The sequence below is a fragment of the Lynx rufus genome, unplaced genomic scaffold, assembly GCF_022079265.1.
Source record: "Lynx rufus isolate CCGP_SWC_20201006 ecotype Redwood Valley unplaced genomic scaffold, mLynRuf1.p SCAF_7, whole genome shotgun sequence".
In the NCBI taxonomy this organism is placed as follows: domain Eukaryota; kingdom Metazoa; phylum Chordata; class Mammalia; order Carnivora; family Felidae; genus Lynx; species Lynx rufus.
This window is the reverse complement of record NW_025814889.1, coordinates 63,434,552-63,449,665: the sequence shown is the minus strand read 5'-3', so window position 1 is coordinate 63,449,665 and position 15,114 is coordinate 63,434,552. Positions and strand designations below refer to the sequence as shown.

Sequence of the window (15,114 nt, the reverse complement as noted above, 5' to 3'; positions counted from 1 at the left end):
ATGTACATATATATGCAAATATATTTGCAATATATATGCAAATACAATATTCTCTTTGGACTCTTCTACTTTATAGTGGATATCACTGACTTGAGATAAATTTTAAAATACTGCACAAGTATTACATGATTTGTAAATTGACAAAATACGGTCCAGAACATAGTTTGTAAAAATATGTGAGACCAGAAGATATTGTAGCCTAGCTTAATTAAGCTTTCCAAAGAACATTAATTATTTGTAAGTTAACAGTACTGTGCACAAGAGGTATACAATTCCTTCTTGTACCCATTTCTAATATAGCTTTAGAAGTATAACTATATTTTAGTACACAGTATCAAGAAAATATGTATTTCCAGTATTCTAGGGAAATTTAGTAAAAACAAATCTTTGCCCTGTCCTGTTGGGTAGGGGTCAGATGGAAGGTGGCAAATATGGGAATGCTGAGAAAGGGGTGCTCAAGTATGTTAGGTGCCGAGGAATGTATGCAGGTAGATAGTCTCAATCCTCCCGTCTTTGTGTTTTAATTTTTGCTGTTTTCTAGCATTCTAACTAGAGATTTTCTTCCTTCTAGAATTCTATGAAGAAATTCTTTCACTGGCCTACAGTTTAACCTGCCATGGCATTTCCCCTCAAATGTGGCAGCTGCTAGGTATATTATATGAGGTGTTTCAGCAGGATTGTTTTGAGTACTTTACAGGTATGCCTTTGGCCATGTAACATTTTTGCTTTTCTGTGTCTGAACATTATTTCCTTTGACACATGACATAAAGACACATACGATTCCGGTACTAATCAGAAAACAGTTGTTATTTCTCTGTGGAGTAAAGGGTGGTGCTGTTAGAGCAGTGTTTTCCAGAGTTAGGGATACAGGCAGTAGGAAGGAGCCTGTTTCCTGTTGTATCTCAAATTAGTTTGCAGTCAGAACAAATGTCCATACATTAATTCAGTTAGTATTTTCTGAATACTATCTATATTTCAAGCACTGTTCTAAGTATAGCGGTATAGCAGTGAACAAAATAGACAGCATTGCTCTTTTGACGCTTCCATTCTGGTTGGGGGGAACCAGAGGGAAGGTGGGGAACACACAGATAAGCAAGAAAATACATACTTTGTGAAGTGGTGATGAGTCCTTTAGAGTAAAGGACAAACATTCAGAACAATCACTATAATAAATGGTGAGCATTTTAATCTTCCTGATCCACATTTTCCTCATCTATAAATAGGGCAGATCTGTCACTTTCCTTACTAGCATTTGTGGCTGTGAAGGAAGATGGTAATATGTGGGTGCTGTAGAAATATAGCTTCCGTGGGATCATTTATTTCTACTCCTGTTACTCAAGTCTCAATGGGATTTTGAATTTTTTTTTTCCAGATATGATGCCTCTCCTGCATAATTATGTGACAATAGATACAAATACTTTATTATCTAATCCAAAGCATTTAGAAATACTTTTTACAATGTGTAGAAAGGTAAGCATGTCCTAATCAGTTGTTGTAGTGGTTCTTAGTAATGTTTGAGTGTTTCACTGCTGGTCGCTCTCAATTTGTTTCTTACACCTTTAGTTCTGTATTACCTTCATCAACATATATTTGCCATTTTGTATTTTCTAATAGAGCTTGGAATTATTATTTGAAAATTTTATATTTGTGTTGTGCTTAAGAATGCTTGCCACTTTTATAGCTGTGTACTTTATAATGGTCAGGGTAAATAATTTTGTTTGTTTTTCCTTCAAAAATGCAAACTTACTACTTGATGAAAGAAAAGTGCTAAGAAAATAAGCACACAGTTTGTCAGTCTTGATTTTTTTTTTTTTTTTTTTTCAACGTTTATTTATTTTTGGGACAGAGAGAGACAGAGCATGAACGGGGGAGGGGCAGAGAGAGAGGGAGACACAGAATCGGAAACAGGCTCCAGGCTCTGAGCCATCAGCCCAGAGCCCGACGCGGGGCTCGAACTCACGGACCGCGAGATCGTGACCTGGCTGAAGTCGGACGCTTAACCGACTGCGCCACCCAGGCGCCCCAGTCTTGATTTTTTTAAATTGAATGTGTATATTGGAAACAACTAGATGTATATATTTTGATTATAAATAAGACAAAAAATTGGAATAGTTGGAAAAACAGCATCATTTAGCTCAATACAGGTTGATTTATCAGCCATATACTGGCTACTGTTAGATTCACATGCAAACATGTCTACTGTGTTGTCTTTGTCACAGGTTAGATTTTGCCCTCTATTGGTTGTATCTAGGAATCATTGATGAGTATAAATAATGTTTTCCTTTCTCCTTTAGGTGAATATTTGTATACACATAAATATAAAACTGTATGTTGCATAAAGCTGCCAAATATCTAAGTTTGGCCTTGGAGTTGGGACTAAAGTATCTAGTCTACAACCCGTCTTTCTCAGTAAAAGAGATGTGTACCAAGATATGTTAAGAGCTCTGAGCTGACAATCAGCACATCTGATTAAAGTCTCAGTTCGGTTGTAAAGAGCCTGGGAGATTTTGGGAGGTCACTAAGTTTCATCAAATATAAATGAAAGCAGTAGAGTCATGATTTTTAAAGACTCCTTTAGCTCTGTAATAACCTAACTTATTAAATCATAATCACTTGGCAGTGCTTAGTATTTTCTCCTAAGTAGTGTAGACAAGTGCTATTGAGGGAAAGGGAAAGAGAAAGCAGCAAGCAGAAAACATTACAGTCCTACACCCATTAGTACAGCTGCTCTGTATTATAGCTGCTGGGATAAAAGTGATGCTCACAGTAATGTCCTTAGACTTATCTTGGTTTTTAGTAATAACTAATACTTACTGGACTCTTCCTGTATACCAGGTATTTCCTCAGCATTTTATGCATATTAACTTATTTTATCTTTACAATATTATGAGGAAGGTATCACCTTTTGGTCAAAGAGGAGACCAAGGTATAATTTTTTGCATCGTGCCTGAGGTTTAGTACATTGTCCTAAGTCACGGAGCTACTCTTTGTTGGAGCCATATTTGAACCCAGGTGGTCTGGCTCCAGAGCCCATTTTTTAAATTACTAAACATATTTTGTTTCTTCTCCTTTTGGAGGTGGGGACCAAAACCAACCAACAACCAACCAGCCAACCAACAAACAAAAAACCAAGCAAATACAATTTGGGGAAAAAGGAGTGATTTATTTATTCTTTCTGTATTGTACGCCATGATGGGAACAGTAAGACACAGAGGTTAATAAGTTTGTTTGAAAACACAGATAATAAGTGGCAGTGCTGGAATTTGAACCAAGCATTTTGGTTCCAGAGCCCATTTACATTTAGAATCTAGATCTCAATACATTGCCCTAGAGGTAAATTTTAAATTTTATGTAAATAGGGGCGCCTGGGTGGCGCAGTCGGTTAAGCGTCCGACTTCAGCCAGGTCACGATCTCGCGGTCCGTGAGTTCGAGCCCCGCGTCAGGCTCTGGGCTGATGGCTCAGAGCCTGGAGCCTGCTTCCGATTCTGTGTCTCCCTCTCTCTCTGCCCCTCCCCCATTCATGCTGTGTCTCTCTCTGTCCCCAAAATAAATAAACATTAAAAAAAAAATTTTAAAAAAATTTTATGTAAATAGTGTTGGTTCTTGGTGTTGCCAGCTACCTGCTTAGGATTCAGCTCACTGATCCATCTGTTTTCCAGCTTCCAAAATTTTATAGCTATCTACTTTTTCCTTTTCTCTGTCTTTGTGGATTTATGCCTCTAAAATCTCTTTACTGTCATTTTAATAGTCTTTTGGGAAGTAATAAAATTAAATGGGAATGTTCAATCTGTCTTCTTTACCTGGAATTTCTTTTTAATTCAGTTTTCTTAAATTGTATTTGCCTAGGAAATTATCCAATTAACCTGAGTTTTCAAATATATAAGGAATATAATGTTCTCCATAATATTTACTTATTTTTAATCTCTCCTTTATCTGTATTTGTGTCTTTCTTGTCTTTTGTTTAAACAAATAGCTTAAGTATTTTGTTTGCAACTATCATTTCTAATATTTTTAAAATTTTGTTCTTTTTAAGAATAATTTTGACAAAAGCTGTCTGCTTTGTTGTCTTTATTCATTGAATCTGTTTTTTGTTTCTGTTATTTGTATTGTTTGTATTTTTAATTTCTGTCTCCTCTTTGTTCTTTGGGTTAAGTCTGTTCTTTTTCTTATAGCTTGTGTTTTAACATTTATTAATTTTTTTATATTTCTTTTTTTTTTTTTTTTTTTTTTTTTTTTTTTTAAATTTTTTTTTCAACGTTTATTTATTTTTGCGACAGAGAGAGACAGAGCATGAACGGGGGAGGGGCAGAGAGAGAGAGGGAGACACAGAATCGGAAACAGGCTCCAGGCTCTGAGCCATCAGCCCAGAGCCCGACGCGGGGCTCGAACTCACGGACCGCGAGATCGTGACCTGGCTGAAGTCGGACGCTTAACCGACTGCGCCACCCAGGCGCCCCTTTTTATATTTCTTAATTTCCAACATAAGCTTGCCTCTACTCTGCGAATGTCTCTTCTGGGAACCTTATTATAAGGAAATTATATTCCAAATTTTATGTATGAACACGTGCATTGTAGAATTGTTTATAATAGTGAAAATACAGCATTGACAATAGAGGAATATCTAGTAAACTGTTACATTTATCTACTGTAATACTTACAGTCCTAAGTGGTTATAACATCGATGGAAAATGTTTGTAGTTTAAAGTCCAAATGGAGAAATTAAAAGGTGTGTGATATCAAATTATGGTTATTATTTTGAAAAAAGTGAGTATATATGGACAAGAACTCAAAAGAAACAGAAACTACAGGGTTTGTTTCATTGTTTAAAAGTAAGGTTTTAAAATTTCATTTCATTTTATTGGTTTGTTGTTTTGTTGCCTTTAAGGGAAGCTTCGTTTATCTGAAGTTAATTCCTATAGCTTCACTTTATTAATCCAAAGTTAAATAGGTGAATTCTTTCTTCTTAAAAGGAATTAGAGTAGATAAAGAAGATAGATGTACTTTATTTTGACCTTCCTTCTTTTGGATGGGCAAACTTAGAAAGCAAAGCTGCGATTCTAATGTGTGAATTTTTATGAGCTATTTGCTTCATGTACACTTGATTAAATTCTCTGCAGTGCCATTCACTGCTAAGCTAAATTGTGATTACTGTAGGTACTATGTGGAGATGCAGGAGAAGATGCGGAATGTCATGCAGCCAAACTCCTTGAAGTCATCATTCTTCAGTGCAAAGGAAAGGGAATTGATCAGGTAATACATGTATGGAAAGTTTGTACTTGATGTTGATACTGAAATTTTACCTGATTGACATTTTGTTTATATTATATGATGGAAAATTAAAAAGATAGCCTGAAGTTTGTGCTTCCTGGTACAAATCCTATTTAAATGGCAAGGAAAAATACCCATGCAATTTGAAAATTGCACTTTGCATTCTAGCAGAGAAAGAAATAAACAGAAAAATATGTAATAATTTAAGAGGCTATCAAGCGAATCATGAAGGAGATGAATATGTAAATTCTACTTAATTGGTTTCCCAGAGATTTGCATTTTCCCTTTGTTTTTTTAGATTCTATTGAAATATTCTCAGATTTGTTCTTTTAACCAGAAATGAAGATACTGTACAAAAAAGAAAAAGTTTCTTTTACTGATTTAAAAAGTATTATAGGGGCGCCCGGTGGCTCAGTGTCCGACTCTTGGTTTCAGCTCGGTTTGTGAGTTTGAGCCCCACATTGGGCTCTGGGGTGACAGCACTGAGCCTGCTTGGGATTCTCCTCTCTCTCTCTCTCTCTCTGCCCCTCCCCTGCTCTCTTTCTCTCTCCCTCAAAATAAAATTTTTAAAAAAGTATTATAAATTTTCAACAAAGATTAATTTGATATTTGGTGTAATCATGGTATGATAGATACTGAGAAAAAAAGTCTTCAAGTAAAATTGTGGAGTTGTCTTTTTTTTCTTTCAGTTCTGTAATGTTTGCTCCATGTATTTTTTGGTAACAGCTTTACTGAGCTATAATTCACATACCGTATAATTCACTCATTTACAGTGGATTCAGTGTATTTTAATATATTCACAGAATCATGCAACTATTCATATAGTCAGTTTTATTTTTTAATTAATTAATTAATTTTAAAATTTAAATCCAAGTTAGTTAATATAAATGGTGTAATAATGATTTCAAGAATAGAATTTAGTGATTCATCACTTACTTATAACACCCAGTGCTCATCCCAGCAACTGTCCTCCTTAATGCCCCTTGCCCATTTAGCCCATCCCCATCCCCAATACCCCTCCAGCAACCCTCAGTTTGTTCTCTTATGGTTTGTCCCCCTCTCTGTTTTTATATTATTTTACATCCCTTCCCTTATGTTCGTCTGTTTTGTATCTTAAGTTCCACATATGAGTGAAATCATATGCTATGTCTTTCTCTGACTTATTTTGCTTAACATAATACACTGTAGTTCCATCCACACTGTTGCAAATGGCAAGATTTCATTCTTTTTTTGACTGCTGAGTAATATACACTGTGTATATACATACCACATCTTCTTTATCTTTTCATCTGTTTATGGACATTTGAGCTCTTTCCATACTTTGGCTATTGTCAGTAGTGCTGCTATAAACGTTGGTGTATGTGCCCCTTTGAAACAGCATACCTGTATCCCTTGGATAAATACCTAGTAATGTAATTGCTGGATTGATTGTAAGGTAGTTCTATTTTTAATATTTTGAGGAACCTCTATAATGTTTTCTAGAGTGGCTGCACCAGTTTGCATTCCCACCAGTGGTGCAAAAGGGTTCCTCTTTGTCTGCATCCTTGCCAATATCTATTGTTGCCTGAGCTGTTAATGTTAGCTATTCTGACAGGTGTGAGGTGGTATCTCATTGTGGTTTTGATTTGTATTTCCCTGATGATTAGTGATGTTGAGCATTTTTTCATGTGTGTGTCAGCCATCTGGATGTCTTTTTTGGAAAGGTGTCTATTCATGTCTTTTGCCCATTTTTTCACTGGATTATTTGTTTTTGGGGTGTTGAGTTTGATAAGTTCTTTATAGATTTTGGATCTAACCTTTTATCTGATATGTCATTTGCAAATATCTTCTCTTGTTCCATTGGTTGCCTTTTAGTTTTGCTGATTATTTCCTTCGCCGTGCAGAAGCTTTTTATCTTGATGAGGTCCCAATAGTTTATTTTTGCTTTTCTTTCCCTTGCCTCCAGAGACATGTCAAGTAAAAAATTGCTGTGGCCAAGGCCAAAGAGGTTGTTGCCTGATTTTTCCTCTAGGATTTTCCTGACTTACATTTAGGTCTTTCATCCATTTTGAGTTTATTTTTGTGTATGGTGTGAGAAAGTGGTCCAGGTTCATTTTTCTGTGTGTCGCTGTCCAGTTTTCCCAGCACCACTTACTGAAAAGACTGTCTTTATTCCATTGGATATTCTTTCCTGCTTTGTCAAAGATTAGTTGGCCATACATTTGTGGTTCCATTTCTGGGTTCTCTATTCTGTTCCATTGATCTGAGTGTCTGTTCTTGTGCCAGTATCATACTGTCTTGATGATTACAGCTTTGCAATACAGCTTGAAGTCTGGAATTGTGATGCCTCCAGCTTTGGTTTTCTTTTTCAGGATTGCTTTGGCTATTTGGGGTCTTTTCTGGTTCCATACAAATTTAAGAATTGTTTATTCTAGCTCTTTGAAGAGTGCTGGTGTTGTTTTGATACGTATTGCATTGAATATGTCGATTGCTTTGGGTAGTATTGACATTTTAACAATATTTGCTCTTCCTATCCAGGAGCATGGAATGTTTTTCCATTTTTTTGTGTCTTCTTCAATTTCTTTCATAAGCTTTCTATACTTTTCAGTGTATAGATTTTTCACCTCTTTGGTTAGGTTTATTCCTAGGTATTTTAGGGTTACTTTGGTCAGTTTTAGAGCATTCCATCACTATCTCCCAAAGAACTCCTCATTTCCCCTTAACACCTACCCCCCCCCCCCCCGCCCCCTAGCCTAGGCAACCATTTTTCCGCTTTCTTATTTCAGAGATTTGTCTGTTCTAGACATTTCATATAAACAGAACCATGTGGTCCTTTGTGAATGACTTTTCTCACTTAGCATAATGGTTTAAAGGTTCATCCATGTGGTAGCATGCGTACTAGTACTTCATTTCTTTTTATTGCCAAATATTCCATTGTGTGGATATATCACATTTATTTTAGCCATTCATAAGTTGGTGGATTCTTGGATTATATCCACTTTTTTTTTTTTTTTAAGTCAGCTCCATCCCCAATGAGGGGCTTGAAGTCATGACTCTGAGATCAGAAGTCACATGCCCTACTGACTGAGCCAGCCAGGCGCCCCTGATTATTCCCACTTTTTGTCTACTGTGAATAATGGTATGCACATTTCTATGCAGATTTTTGTGTGGACGTACTTTCATTTCTCTTGGAATATATCTAGGAGTGGCGGTTCTTTGTTTAATTGTTTGAAGAACTGCCAAACTTTTTCCAAAGCAGCTGCAGTATTTCCCATTCCTACCAGCAGTGAATGAGGAGGATTCCAATTTGTCTGTATCCTCATCAATTCTTGCTTTGTTGCTCTTGTTTTCTTGATCAGTTTTTTTTTTTTTCTTATAGCCATCCTTGTAGGTGTGAAGTAGTATATCACAGTTTTGATTTGCATTTGCTTGATGGCTAATGATGTTGAGTATCTTTTCCTATGGCCATTTGTATATCTTTTTTTTTTTTTTTTTTTTGAGAAATGTCTATTCAGATTCTTGGCCCATTTTAATTAGGTTATTTGTTTATTATTGAGTTATGGGGGTTATTTAAATATTCTAAATTCAAGTCCATTGTCAGATGTACAGTTTGCAAAAATTTTCTCCCAATTTGTGGATTGTGTTACCACTGTCTTAAATCTTTTTTTTTAAGTTTGATTTATTTTGAGATAGAGAGCATGCAAGTGGGGGAGAGTCAGAAAGAGAGGGAGAAAGAGAGAATCCCACGCACTGCACTGTCAGCGCAGAGGGGCTTGAACTCACGAACTGTGAGATCCTGACCTGAGCTGAAGTTGGAAGCTCAACCAACTGAGCCCCCCAGGCACCCCAGTTGTGTTACCACTTTCTTGATGGTGTCCTTTGAAGCAGTTTTTAATTTTGATGATGCCCAGTTTATCTAATTTTTCTTTTGTTGCTTGTGGTTGGTGGTATATTTAAGAACCTGTTGCTAAATATAAGTTCACAGAGATTTCCTTGTGTTCTCTTCGAAAAGTTTTATGGTTTTAGCTGCAAAATTTAGCTCTTTAATTCGTTTTGAGTTAAATTTTCTGTGTGGTATGAGAAAGGAGTTAATTGATTATTCTGCATGTGGATAGCAAGTTGTCTCAGTACTATTTGTTGAAAAAACTATTCTTTCCCTATTGAATTGTCTTAGCACCCTTGTCAAATGAATTGACTATAAAGGTGAGGGTTCATTTCTGTATTCTCATTCTATTTGATTGATTTTTTTTTTTTATCTTTAAGCCAGGACTACACTATCTTTATTAAATTTTGAAATTAGGAAGTTCTAGTCTTCCAGTTTTGTTCTTTTGCAAGACTGTTGTGACTATTCTGGGTTCCTTGAGTTTCCATGTGAAATTTAGGGCAGCTTGTCAATTTCAGCAAAGAAGTCAGCTGGTATTGTGAGAGGCATTGTGCTGAATCTGTAGAATCATTGTAGATCTGGGAAATATTGCCATTTTAAGAATACTTAGTCTTTTATCCCCTGAACATGGGATCTCTTTCCTTATGTTTAGGTCAAATTTCTTCTAAAAATGTTTAGTTGTCACAGTATAAGTTTTGCAGTTCTTTTGTTAAAATATTCATAGTTTAGTCTTTTTAATGCTATTGTAAATGGAATTATTTTCTTAATTTCATTTTCAAGTTTAATTGCCCATGTTTAGAAATACATTTTAAAAATTTGTATTTATTGTGTATCCTGCAACCTTGCCAAGCTTGTTTATTAGATTAATGTTTCAGTAAACTTTTTAGGATTACCAGTCTGGGTGCTTTTTTTTTTTTCTCGCCTAATTGCCTTGGCTAGAACCTCTAGTGCAATGTTGAACAGATGTGGTGAAAGGAGAGGTGTTGTTCCTAATCTTAGGGGGAAACATTCCTTTCACCATTAAGTCTGATGTTAGCTGTGGGTTTTTCATAGACGCTTTTTATCAGGTTGAGGGAGTTCCTGTTTGTTTGTACTTTGTTGACTATTTTTATCATGAAGCATGTTGAATTTTGTCAAATGGCTTTTTCTACACCTTTATTATAGGTGTATTCATATTTCTATGTATTTTTGAGTTAATTTCAGTAGTTTGCATCTTTCTAGGAATTTGTTGGTGTAATTTATGTTAACTAATTTGTTGGCATGAAGTTCATATTTTATTTCTGTAGGTTGGTAGTATGTTCCCAGTCTTGGTAATTAGTGTCTTCTCTCTCTCTTTTTTATCTTTTGGTCAGTTGAGCTAAATAAAGGTTTTCCAATTTTGTCGATCTTTTCAAAGAACCAATTTATGGTTTTGTTCACTATTGTTTTTCTGTTTTCTATTTCATTAGTTTCTGGGCTAATCTTTACCATTTATTCTCTTCCATTTGCTTTGAGTTTAGTTTGCTCTTTTATTTCTAGTATCTTATTTTTTTAAGTTTATTTATTTATTTTGAGAGAGAGAGAACACATGTGTGTGCACAAGTGGGGGAGGGACAGAGAGAGGGAGAGACAGAATCCTAAGCAGGTTCTGCACTTGGGGCTCAAACTCACAAACTGTGAGATCATGACCTGAGCCAAGATCAAGAGTTGGACCCTTAACCAACTGAGCTGGTCAGGTATCCCTATTTCCAGTATCTTAAGGTGGAAGGTTATGTTATGATTTGAATTATTTTAAAAAAAAATTTTTTTTTTCAACGTTTATTTATTTTTGGGACAGAGACAGAGCATGAACGGGGGAGGGGCAGAGAGAGAAGGAGACACAGAATCGGAAACAGGCTCCAGGCTCTGAGCCATCAGCCCAGAGCCTGACGCGGGGCTCGAACTCACAGACCGCGAGATCCTGACCTGGCTGAAGTCGGACGCTTAACCGACTGCGCCACCCAGGCGCCCCTTGAATTATTTTTTAAATACATCTGCAACTATAAAATTTCCTCTAAGTGCTGTTTTAGCTATATTCATTTAACTCAAAATATGTTCTCATTTTTTTGGTGGTTTATTCTGGACCCATTGGTTATTTAGGAGTGTGTTAATTTGCAAGTATTTGTGAATTTCCCAAAGTCTGTTATTGATTTTTTTTTAATGTTTATTTTTGAGAGAGAGAGCACATGGGCGCACGCTCACAAGCTGGTGGGGAGCAGAGAGAGAGGGGGACGGGATCAGAAGGGGACAGGGGATCTGATCTCTGTGCTGACAGCAGAGAGTCCAGTGTGGGATTTGAACTCATGAACTGTGAGATCACAACCTGAGCTAAAGTTGGATGTTTGACCAGTTGACTGAGCCACCCAAGTACCCCTCTGTTATTATTTCTAATTTTACTCCATTGTGATTAGAGAACATACTTTCTATAATTTCATTCTTTTTAAATGTATTGGGACTTGTTTTATGGCCCCAAATATAGTTTGTCCTGATACTGTTCCATTGCATTTAAGAATAATATGTATTCTGCTTTTGTTGGGTGGAATGTTGTATAGATTTTTGTTAGATCTAGTTGATTTATAATGTTGCTTAAGTGTCTTATCTACTTGCTGATCTTCTACTTATCCATTATTTTTAAAAAATATTTTTATTTTATTTTAGAAAGGGTGAGGGAGAGGGGGGAGAGAGAGAGAGAGAGAGAGAATGAATGAATGAATGAATGAATGAATGAATGAATGAATCTTAAGTAGGCTCCATGCTAAGTATGGAGCCTGATGTGGTTCTCAGTCCCACAATCCTGAGATCATACCTGAGCTGAAATCAAGAGTTGGTTTCTCAACCGACTGTGCCACTTGGGCACGCCTACTCATCCATCATTGTTCTTTATTTAAAAAAATTTTTTTTCATGTTTATTTTGAGAGAGAGAGAGAGAGCGAGCGAGAGCACAAGTGGGGGAGGGGCAGAGAGAGAGAATCCCAAGCAGACTCTGCGCTGTTGGTAGAGCCTAAATGAGGGCTTGAATTCATGAACTGTGAGATCATGACCTGAGCTGAAACCAACAGTCAGATGCCTAATGGACTGAGTCACCCAGGTATCCCTCATCCATTATTGTTCTATCCATCATTGAAAGTTAAGTCTCCAACTGTTGTTGAATTTGTCTATTTCTCCCTTTTTTTCTGTCAGTTTTTGCTTCAGATATTTTAGAGCTCTGTTTTTAGGTACATGTATGTTTATAAATGCTATATCTTCCTGAGTTCACCCCTTTTTCAATAAAAATGTTTCTCTTTGTCTCTAGTAACATTTTTTTTTGTTTTAATGTCTATATTGTCTAATAGTAGTATAGCCACTCCGACTTTCTTATGGTTGCTGTTTGCATATCTTTTTTCATCTTTTTACTTTTAAGCTATTTATATATATATATTTTTTCAACGTTTACTTATTTTTGGGACAGAGAGAGACAGAGCATGAACGGGGGAGGGGCAGAGAGAGAGGGAGACACAGAATCGGAAACAGGCTCCAGGCTCTGAGCCATCAGCCCAGAGCCCGACGCGGGGCTCGAACTCACGGACCGCGAGATCGTGACCTGGCTGAAGTCGGACACTTAACCGACTGCGCCACCCAGGCGCCCCTATATTTTTGAATCTAAAGTGTGTTTCCTGTAGGTAGCATATAGATGAATCTTGTTTTTTTAAATCCAATTTGACATTCTCTTTTGATTGTTTAATCTATTAGTATTTAATGTTATTGTTATGCATGGATTTAGTCTGTCATTTTTTATTTTATATATCTCATTTTTCCCCTGTTCTTTTTTTACTGCTTTCTTTTGAAATAGTTAAATATTTTCTTTAAAAATTTTTTTTTTTAATTTATTTTTGAGAAACAGAGCTTGAGTGGAGGGACAGAGAGAGGGAGACACAGAATCTGAAGCCGGCTCCAGGGTCTGAGCTGTCAGCACAGAGCCTGATGTGGGGCTTGAACTCACGAACCTTGAGATCATGAGCTGAGCTGAAGGCAGATGCTTAACTGACTGAGCCACTTAGGTGCCCTAAGTAAATATTTTCTAATGTCACATTTTAATTTCTTTAATTTTTTTTTCACTATTTAAAAAATTTTCCGGGTGCTTGGGAAGCTCAGTCGGTTAAGCATCCAATTCTTGATTTTAGCTCAGGTCATGATCTCCTGGTTGTGAGATCAGACCCAGCATCAGGCTTCTTGTTGGGCGTGTAGCTTGCTTAAGATTCTCTCTCTCCCTCTCCCCCTGGCTCTCCACAGCTTGTGTGCACATGTGCTCTCTCTCTCAAAAAATTTTTTTTTCTTAGCGGTTGCTCTAGGGCTTACTGTATACATCTTATTTGAATCTACTTCAGATTTAGGTTAACATAATTTTAGTGAGAAATAGATGCATTACTCCTATATAGCTCTATCTCTTCTTCCTCCTTTTTATACTATTACTGTTATATATATTACATTTATATATGTTATAAACCTAGAAATAGTTATTTTTTGTAATTTTATGTTAAGCTAAGAAAGGCAAGCCAAGTATATGTTTATAGAGTTTGTCATATTAACTCTCTTATTTACCATTTCTCAATTCTTTTCATTTGTTCCTTTGGATTGGAGTTACCATCTGGTGTCATTTGCTTTCTCCAGTAAAATGTTTCTCCTATTTCCTTTGTATTGTTAATATTGAATATATTACATTTCTATATTTTATAGTCCCAGCAATACAATTTTAAAATGTTATTTTATGCAATTGCTTTTTCTTTTCTATTTTTCTTTTTTTTTAATTGCATTTCATTTTTAAAACATTTAAGAGGAGAAAGTCAAAGAAATAGTGTTTTTCTATTTTTGAAAATTACATAATTACATTTACGGGAGCTTGTGTGTGTGTGCGTGTGTGTGTCTTTGAATAACCTTCTGGGTCACTTGCTTTTAGCTTGAACTTCCTTTAGTAAGTTCAGGGTAAGGTCTGATAGCAGTGAATTCTCTGTTGTTGTTTTCTGAGAGTATTTTATTTTACTTTCAGTTTTGATAGACAGTTTTACTGAATTCTTGGTTTTTTTTTTTTCAGCAATTTGAATATACCATCACCCTGCCTTCTGGTCTCCATTGTTTCTGATAAGAAACATTGATTAACATTGATTAATCTTGTACTTGGTTGCTATGTATGTTTTTTCTCATGCTGCTATAAATGTTATCTCTTTGTCTTTTACCATTTTTACTATGAAATGTCTTTGTATTTATCTTACTTGGATTTGTTGACTTTCTTTGATATATAGATTGTTTTTTATCAGACTGGGAATGTTTCCAGCCATTATTTCTTCAAGTATTTTTTCTTCTTTTTGTCTCTTCTCTCCTTCTGATTCTCCCTCTACATATACATTGGTGTGCTTAATGGTGTTCCACATTTCTTTGAGGCTCTGATAATTTTTCTTTATTCTGTCTTTTCTCTGGTGTTTGGATTACATACTCTTTTTCAATCTATCTTCAGGTTTGCTTATTCTCTCTTCTGCCAGTTCAGATCTATTGTTGAGCCCTTCTAATTAATTTTTCATTTTTTTTTTAAGTGAGCTCCATGCTCAACGTGGGGCTTGAACTTAGAACCCCATGATGAAGAGCTACATACTCTACTGTCTGAGTCAAGTGCCCCTATAGCATTTTTTAACTCTAGAATTTCCATTTGATTCTTTTTTGCAATTTGCATGTCCTAATAGATATTTTCTCTTTGATGAGACACGGTCATCATAGCTTCCTATATTTTAAAGATGTTTTCTTGGGGCACCTGGGTGGCTCAGTCGGTTAAGCGTCCGACTTCAGCTCAGGTCACGATCTCGCGGTCTGTGAGTTCGAGCCCTGCGTCGGGCTCTGTGCTGACAGCTCAGAGCCTGGAGCCTGTTTCAGATTCTGTGTCTCCCTCTCTCTGCCCCTCCCCCGTTCATGCTCTGTCTCTCTCTGTCTCAAAAATAAA

At 36.2% G+C, this 15,114-nt stretch overlaps 1 protein-coding gene across 1 annotated transcript in view; it reads left to right on the top strand.

The window, feature by feature from the left end:
• The window catches only part of IPO8 (importin 8), an 80,942-nt gene that overhangs the window by 42,787 nt on the left and 23,041 nt on the right, over positions 1-15,114 (top strand). Inside the window, exons 18-20 of the mRNA XM_047065859.1 lie at positions 572-697; positions 1,373-1,470; positions 5,156-5,251. Coding sequence (XP_046921815.1) covers positions 572-697; positions 1,373-1,470; positions 5,156-5,251 — 320 coding nt within the window. The remainder of the gene's footprint in view (positions 1-571; positions 698-1,372; positions 1,471-5,155; positions 5,252-15,114) is intronic.